This window comes from Lynx canadensis, chromosome D1 (assembly GCF_007474595.2).
Source record: "Lynx canadensis isolate LIC74 chromosome D1, mLynCan4.pri.v2, whole genome shotgun sequence".
Lineage (NCBI taxonomy): Eukaryota > Metazoa > Chordata > Mammalia > Carnivora > Felidae > Lynx > Lynx canadensis.
The window spans coordinates 49,218,682-49,227,877 of NC_044312.2; the positions used below are offsets into that span (position 1 = coordinate 49,218,682).

At 42.3% G+C, this 9,196-nt stretch overlaps 1 protein-coding gene across 2 annotated transcripts in view; it reads left to right on the forward strand.

Moving 5' to 3' along the window:
* Positions 1 to 6,030, forward strand: part of DLG2 (discs large MAGUK scaffold protein 2) — a 780,826-nt gene extending 774,796 nt beyond the window's left edge. For both annotated transcript variants that reach the window (XM_032595102.1, XM_032595101.1), the window contains one exon: positions 1,317 to 6,030. In XM_032595102.1, the coding sequence (XP_032450993.1) occupies positions 1,317 to 1,423 (107 nt within the window). In that variant the 3' untranslated portion in view covers positions 1,424 to 6,030. The remainder of the gene's footprint in view (positions 1 to 1,316) is intronic.
* The last annotated feature ends 3,166 nt before the right edge of the window (positions 6,031 to 9,196 follow it).

Below are 9,196 nucleotides of genomic sequence, written 5' to 3' on the forward strand. Positions count from 1 at the left end.
AATGGGTAAAGAAATTGTGGTTTATATACACAATGGAGTACTATGTGGCAATGAGAAAGAATGAAATATGGCCCTTTGTAGCAACGTGGATAGAACTGGAGAGTGTTATGCTAAGTGAAATAAGCCGTACAAAGACAGATACCATATGGTTTCACTCTTATGTGGATCCTGAGAAACTTAACAGAAACCCATGGGGGAGGGGAAGGAAAAAAAAAAAGGAGGTTAGAGTGGGAGAGAGCCAAAGCATAAGAGACTCTTAAAAACTGAGAACAAACTGAGGGTCGATGATGGGTGGGAGGGAGGTGAGGGTGGGGGATGGGTATTGAGGAGGGCACCTTTTGGGATGAGCACTGGGTGTTGTATGGAAACCAATTTGACAATAAATTTCATATATTGAAAAAAAAATTCAAAAAAAAAAGATTAACCAAGAAAAAAATAAAATAGAATAAAAATAAAGTATTAAAAAAAAAGAAATAAAATACAATAGTCAATATATTCTCAGGGTTGTTTTTGAAGATCTAAACTATTTTTCAGTATCAATTCATTTTTAATCCCTAATGTCCTATAGATAGTGCTGACATGTTTTGGAGATCTATCTGTAAGATAACTTTAGTTCAAAGGAGATTATGAAAGGTACTTCAATCTACTGTCGGGTGACTTGGTGTTTTAGGTAATATGCAGGTAATCAGGGTGTTTATATTTCCTCTTATTTATGTTTCTTATAAGTAGTTGTCATAAGGCATTCTCAATACAAGCAGCCCTGTGATGGTGAAATATCAGTTTACCGGATCACTTGGAGAATGAATGGGGGTTCCTATTAAAGGGTTTGGGGTTCAAGGGTTTAACTAAAGTTGCCTCCAAACCTTATTATTTCCTCTGTGTCTAAAATGTCTAAATTTCTGCACCTGCCAGAGTAATTACAGCATACAGAACATGAGACCAACTTTCTTTGATGAGCAGGGAGATATCAGTCTGAAAATTGATCAATGCCTAGCCCAGTGTAGGCGCCCATAAAATTTAAATATATAAATGATTCATTTTCCAGAATTACAGACAGACACGTAGAAAAGTAGAAAGACTGTGGTACACTTGTTACCTGATCTAAGACATGCACTGAAAGCATTTTCTTTTCTTTTAATCACTGATGTGATCTTGCTTAAGTAAATTTTCCATTTTTTTCTTACTAAGGAAAGGTAATATGAAGCTTCCAGATGAGTTTGTCTGTCACTGGTTCGAGCTTCTGCAGTGTGATTGATGGCTGTTCTTCACCAACCGGGGAATGATTCCTGACTCTGCTGTGTTTGCTTTTGTTCTAGCTATTGTCCAAGGAGACACCTTAGAAGATATATATAATCAATGCAAGCTTGTTATTGAAGAGCAATCTGGGCCTTTCATCTGGATTCCCTCAAAGGAGAAGTTATAAATTAGCTACTGCACCTCCAACAATGACAGAAGAGCATTTAGAAGAACAAAATATATATAATATACTACTTGGAGGCTTTTATGTTTTTGTTGCATTTATGTTTTTGCAGTCAATGTGAATTCTTATGAATGTACAACACAAACTGTGTGAAGCCATGAAGGAAACGGAGGGCCCAAAGGGTGGGACAGAAAAGACACTGCAGTATGCAGGAAGGCTTTGGTTTGCTCAAAGTGCCAGGTGTAGGGATGAACCTCTGACGGGCTTTCTGGCCAAGAGATGGGCAGCCTCCTCACCCCGGCAGATGTCCAGAGCTGATTTAGCTGCTGAGCTCTCTGTGTTTTTTGCTTTAAAGAAAAGTTGCCAGCACTTGAACTTCACCAACCTTCCCATTACCCACATCTGTAATTGGTACACTTCGAATTTTATAACTATGCACACCCTTTGATTTCTTAACAAGCAAAAGAAAGAAAGAAGGAAAAAGGAAAGGAGTCCCTTTGGAGACGGCATAATATCAGGGAAGGATAAGTGTGTAGTTTCTCTGACTGGCATCTACAAAGACGAGCATTTCATAAAATTCACAAGTGTATGGAGGACTGACCTCACTGAGAGGAGGGGATTCCACCTGAGGTTAGCTTTATGATTGTTTATTGTCTATTTTGCCATTTATAAGCTGAAAGAAGGCACTAAAGATGAGAATAATTTATACAATAAAAATATATCAAATGTATAGAAACGAATTTCTATAGGTTAAAAAAAGTTTTGTGAAATATTTTGTAAAGACTAATTGAAAGACTAAATGTATGCACTATCAGCAGATGATCAAATTCAAGAATTGAAAGTTGCACTCTCCCTTTTGTTGCCAATGATCCATTAAGAGCATCTGAGTTCCTTCCAAAGTCTGAGAAAGACTTCTCCCTCACTTACCTCCCATGATCTCCCTTCCATATTAGTGACACACTCTCATGGAGCACATCCCTTAATGAGTTGCGCTCGTGGGTATTTTTGGAAGACATTTGATTAGTGTATTCTTAAGCTGATGGCTTTCAGACACAAACTCATGCAAATGATCTAAAGGGAAGTTTTTGTTTTCATCTTGTTAAACAACCTGGGCCTGCCATGCAAATAGATAGCTGAATAACTTGGTTCCTAGATACTTACATGCAATTCTTAAAGGATCATTTAGTATTTTAGCCAACCATGAGTAATTAGGACTTTTCTTTTTGTCTGTTTCACAAGTAACTGAGGGTTTTGTAATACCCAGAGATGGTATAGAGCCATGGAGAGATCTGTCCCAAGAAGCACTATTTCTTTGAGGAAGAGGGAAGTATCTGGTTGGGGGTGAGGGGTGCAGACTTTTGTTTCTGTGTACGGGGCAAAGAGAACACAAGGAAAGACAATTAACAACTTTGAGCTCAACCAGTTGAACTGCCTTTCTTGGGGTCTGCACCTGGACCAAGTTTATTTTTTAGCAATTATAATAATGATGACTTAAAAAAAAACTCCCGAAGCCTATATCCCACTTTAGAGCTGATGATGACATCAGCATTGCTTGTGCCCAAGGTGTTTAGAGAGAGACTTTTCAGTGATCTCAATAACCACTCAACTCTGGGTTCTTTGCATGCCCAGACTAAGCCCCATCGCCTTATTTCTGGGGTACATCCAGACCTGGCAGGGATTCTGCCACACTGTGCAGCAAACCAGCATGCAGGCTGGGATAGGAGAGCAAGAGATAGAGCCATCAGCAGTGATGGGGCTTCTTCACAGTAAGAACATCAGAGTTCAGGATGAGGGTCTCTTTCCAAAAACCAGTGTTGTTCATCTTACACTACCACTGTCTGCCTCCCTGCAGTCACCAAACCAAACACAAAAATGCAAAATTATGCATCTACCTATAGTCTCGAGGCTGCCTTTGCCAATGGAAGGGCTAGCAATGCATTTTCCCTATGATGAAAGTTAAATTTTCGGAGACTTCCTTAGAGCATTCAAAATGTTTGAGATATGTCCGTGGCTGCGATCCGCCAGTTTCAGGTCAAGGCCTACTTTCATCAATATTGCTGCCAGAAGTTTTCTGCCACCAGAATGCCATTCCTGATCCCAGCTCTATTTTTAGGCCACCATAATAACTTCTTTGGTTTCTCAACTGAGCATGCAACCATTTATTTAAAGGACTGTCCTTAATGAGTAGATGTTTCCGCGGGTCGTGTGATGTGCTTTCCATTTAATATTAAGTATTGCTGTGGCTGAGTACAATCAAATTGATCCACCAACCCTTGGTTTTGTAGTAATATAATTATTTATTTTCCTAGTGTAGATGCTTCCAGATTAGAATCGGCATTTGCACTGATTTTTTTATGTAGATTTATATAAATATATATATACATATATATTTGCTTGAAGAATCACCAAGCAAATTGGTGAGAGGGTCTTTTCCTATAGAATTTACACCTCCATTTGTTTTGTTGTCTTGCGCTTCCCAATGTTGAGGTCTCTATGGCTCCAACGACTGGTGTATTTTGCAGCAAATCTGATGACTTGTATGGACACGGCAGGAAAGTTACCCAGATTACATCTGGTGCAAATGCACTTGGAGCCTGGGGCCAGACTGGTGCTAACACTGCAAACTTTGTCCGGAGCTCTCTCCAATCTGAAGGCTTGCTGGGGGCGCAATGTCACCTTCACATGCTGGGCCCTTTCAGAAAAGTGCCAGATCGTGTCACTGGTGCTATTTTTCATGCTCTGGTACAATGTGTAGCACCACGGGGGTCTCAGCTTTACCAAAATCAAAATCGCATTTGTCAGCTAATTGCAGGGGCGTTTGTTTTTTGCTCTCCTCCCACAGGATCTGTTGGCCATTTCTTTGCCGGCCTTCCTCCCACCTCCCCACCCCCAGCCCCGAGTTCTCGGTGTGGCTCCTTCTGCCCAGTGAGCCCACCTTTTTGAAGCCGCACTCAGGTGCCTGTGAGCTGTCTGAGATCCTACTGCCAGCCCTTCAGGACCCTGAGCCAGGGAAACTCTCTCCGCTCCTCTGGCTCTCGCCTCTGGTTTTTCCTCATTCTTCTCCTCTGCCCACCCTCTTCCACGCGTGTCTCATTCCACCTCTTCTTGTGTACACCTCTCCCTTTCTCCTACTGGCCTGTCTTCCCTGAGTATTGCCTTTCTTCTGCGTTCTCTCGTTTACTCCCTCCGTTCACTCCCCTATCTCTCCGTCTCCTTCAGTCTCTCCCCTTCCCATTCCCCTTTCCCTTCCTGTCCTTTCTCCTCTCCTCACACCTCTGATCATCTCTCCCATACCTCACTCCGTAATATTTCTGTCCTATAAGGGCTCATGGCTGATTCGGACAGCAAGTCCATACACTGGACTGATGACACAATTCCTTTGGGTCACCGTTTCACCCGCGCAGCCCAGAAAGCAAAGCTGAGCATGAGGTCCCAGACTGGAGCCAGCTCCAGCACGCCTCACTGAGCCAGCCTGCACCGCTGCCTTGGCAGCGACGATGCATGAGCTCTGGGCCCTGCCGGCACCTGGGTGCCTCTCTGCCTGAAGGCTGGTCCAAAGTGAGCCCACTCCCAGCATCATCCCGTGGCTCTGAGGACACTTCCTCTCTATAAAGGCAGACTCTGGCCCCAAAATCATTCTGACAGCAAACCTCTTTCTTCTCATTGAAGCCATGCCATCACCTTGGTTTGGAGAGAGACATTTTTCCCCCACTCATAAGCTTTTTTTCCCCCCATTTTCATGTGAAGCCCCCTCTGCTTTTCAGCTGGTGATTGCTCTGGTGAGATTGAATGGACTTGCTGGTGAACTAACATCTCTTTTTTTCCTGTCTTGGTCCTGCCTAAATTCCTACAAAAGTATTTAAGTCAAGGACTCAGGCTAGCTCCTAAGTTTATCATACATAGTAATTTGTCACTCCTAGGGGGCAAAGGGGACATTTCTCTTAAAGCATGTGGAGTGACATGCTGACAACCGATTTGCCAGAGATCTCCCTCCAGAATTCTGTGGATATGCATTTTACTTATGTGTATGTATGGTCTATGTGGTATGTACATCATTTACACACATACCACATCGGGTATGAATGAATGTGGATGGAAACCCACACACACACTCCAGTCTGTAAATATCCTTCCTCACTGAAAACTGTGCTTTGGAAATCATTTCTTGTACAGCTGTGCAGTTTCTTGTAGCAGCTGAGGACGAGCTGAGACAGGTGGATGATTTAGACAAAGATCACCTAGGAGACAGAACACAGAATCTCCCTAGCAACTCATGAGGACAGACAACCAAATGGCAAAGTTGACTCCCAATGGGATGGCAAACTTTTCTTCTCTCCTTTTTGAATTTGTGTTTCCTAAGCGTGTCTTAACTTCTGAGTGCACCAGGCTGTACCCGTTAGATCCTTTCAAAATGACAGTTTTGTGCTTCTCTCTGACAGGGTGTTTCTCCATCGAGCTGTAGTGCAGGATGGGAGGGAGGGGGGAAATACTCCTTGCCTGAGCTGGAGTTTACAGAGACACTGCACAGCTTACACTCCTGTTAAGTGTAAATATTCGACACTTCCATTCCATTTGTGTAAAAAATAAAGCACACACAATTATAAAATCGAGATGTATATTTCATACTCAGTGTGTCTGTGCATATTTATTGCGTATTTCTAGTTGTCAGCGGTGGCCCCATTGTAAAAATGCTTGATAGAGTGTTTATAAACATGTCATGGTTTTATTATAAGATATAAATATTAAAACATTTTATACTTTATAGCAAATTATTTTCTCCCAAAGCATAATTTGTCTTGTTTCATAGAGAATAGAATCAATCATTTCTGTTGTCATCAAATTTATCTGATTTCAGAGCTAAAGTATAGTTATAGGAGGTTTGCTCTGAAAAACATTGGAACTGCTGAGAGGAGCTGAAAGTGGTACTTTTGCACATTTTTAAATATGTGGTTACTATCTTGCCTGCTTTCATCAGGATTTTACCAAGAGTGAACAATGAATTAAAAAGATAGGCTTTTTGGGAGATACCTGTGTGGCTCAGTTAAGCTCAGGTCATGATCTTGCGGGTCCGTGAGTTCGAACCCCATGTCGGGCTCTGTGCTGACAGCTCAGAGCCTGGAGTCTGCTTCGGATTCTGTGTCTCCGTCTCTCTCTCTGCTTCTCCCCCACTTGCACTCTGTCTCTCTCTCAAAAATAAATAAATATTTTTTAAATTTCTTTTAAAAAAAAAGACAGGTTTTTTTTAAGACCCTCACATTTGTGTGGAAAGAATTTATTCCCCAGTTTCCAAACTGTGAGATTCCAGAAGATGCTAATAATAGAGAAAAATATATTTTTTTCTTATCTAATACTTATGATGCAAGGAAAGGCACAGATTGGAAAGGAGATGTCACTATTCATGTACCCTGGGCCACAAAATATGCCAGCTCCAAAGATCTGAACATGCCCCAAATGTCAGGTTTAGGAACCTGAATCTGCCAGATAATATTCTAAATTCTTCCCGCTAGGTTAAACATATGCCTTGTCGTATTGACATTTAGACAGCAAAGGTCTGACAGCTGAAGGGCCGAAACAAAGTCCTCCTGTGCAGAGAGTGGAATTTCCCCATTAAAGCCACCACTGTGAAGTGTGTTTTGCTTCACAATGAACTATCACATAACTGGGTCAGTCATTTGGGAAACCAGACTTGTTGGATTACCATCCTGGCCATCACTGTGAGCCCACACGAGTCTCCAGCAGGTGTCCTGTTGCTGTCCCTGGGGCTTGGCAGCAGTGAGAAGACAGCATAAGAAGGCATTGACTGAGGCTGCAAGCCCAGTGCAAGCCTCATGTGTCAACAATTATTCAATTTTTAACATTTACACAGACTCACCAGGTTTAGTATTCATAGTAACACTACACGAAAGCCAGATTTGCTCCAATGATGGGTATGTTAATTCCAGGTGGGGGAAGCTAAAGGAGCTCATGACTTTTTGTTTCTAAGTATTTTAAAAATATGACCATCCTAGGGATACCTATCTGGCTCAGTTGGTGGAGCACATGACTCTTGATCTTGGCGTTGTGAGTTCAAGCCTCACATTGGATATACAGATTACTTAAAAATCTTAAAAAAAAAAAAATGACCATTCTAAGGGGCACCAGAGTGGCTCAATTGGTTAAGCTTCCAACTTCAGCTCAGGTCATGATCTCACAGTTGGTGTGTTAAAGCCTCATGTTGGGCTCTGTGCTGACAGCTTGGAGCCTGGAGCCTGCCTCCCTCTCTCTCTGTCCCTCCCCCACTCACGCTTGCTCACTGTCTGTCTCTCTCTCTCTCTCAAAATAAACATTAAAGAAAAAAAGTGGACTGCACACCTCTGAACCTAAGAGGGTCTTGCTTCAAATTTACGGTCTTTGTAGGTATTCTGAGACTAAACCATCCAGTGACAGAATTTAAAAGCCTTGGTGGGGAACAAAGCTAAGGAACATCTGCAGAGGGGCCACAACCCTTCCCAGCACAACCAGACCCAGAGTCTCCGAAGTTGTCAGGCACAATGTCGTCTATGGATCAAGAATGCCAGGTCTCATAATCCCATTAGCTTCTGTGACTCACCTGTCCCTTAGGGACATCTCAGAAGACTACTGCTCTCATGAAACCGATCCCCTGCCCCTTCCAGTGTTACAACCTATGTCAAGTCCCTACTTTGTCCCCAGTTCCTCTCAGCACAGCTGGGACAACGCTAGAATACTTTGATTACTGTGTAATTGTAAAATCACCTTAGATGAAGATTATGATGTTGGAGGTGCGGGAAGACACCAAGAGCCTACACAGTTCTAACAAGCTCCCAAGTGCTACTGATACTGGAGTGGCCAGGCTCTGTTTTTCAAACTCATGCTGACCACCCACCAGAAGGTCATAAACTAGCACTTTTTAAAAATGAAATAGAAATTAGAGTGCCTCTTGTGTCACTCTAAGGACACAAGGATAAGGACACACTCTAAGGACACAGTAAGGATAAATACTGTTTCATATTAGGAGAAATACAGAGGACAAACCGGTAGTTGCCAGAAGGGGAGGGAGATGAGGGGATAAGGAAAACAGATGAAGAGAGCTAAGAAGTATAAACTTCCAGTTGTAAAACAAAGAAATCACAGGGATGAAAAATACAGCATAGGGAATATAGTCAATAATATTGTAATAACTCCATATGGGGACTACATGTATCATGGTGAGCATTTCATAATGTACATAATTGTTGAATCACTATGCTGTACACCTGAAACAAATATTATGTCAACTATACTTCAATTTAAGAAAATTAAAATACCATATTAATACCAGAAGAAGAGAAGAAAGAAGAAGAAGGAGGAGGAGGGGGAGGAGGAGGAGGGGGAAGGGGAGGAGGAGGAGAAGGACAAGGAGAAAAGAAGAGGAGGAGGAGGAGGAGGAGGAGGAGATTCAGGCCAAGGCATACAACAGCTCTCTCCAAATACCTGCAGGGTTCTGTGCTCCCTACCGATGTAAATATTCCGCAGACCAATCTAGGACCTCATAAGTACCTCCCACTTTGACTCACTTCAGTTTTAAAGATACTTCCACTTTCTCTTCATACATTCTCCTATTGATGGGACTTGCACAGAGCAGAATAGTAGGTATCCTGCCACTTGCATTATGCATAGTAAGTGATTAATAAATATGTGTTGTGGCATCTGGGTGGCTCAGTTAAATGTCTATCCACTCAGGTCATGATCTCACAGTTTGTGGGTTTGAGCCCTATGCCGGGCTCTGCACTGACAGTG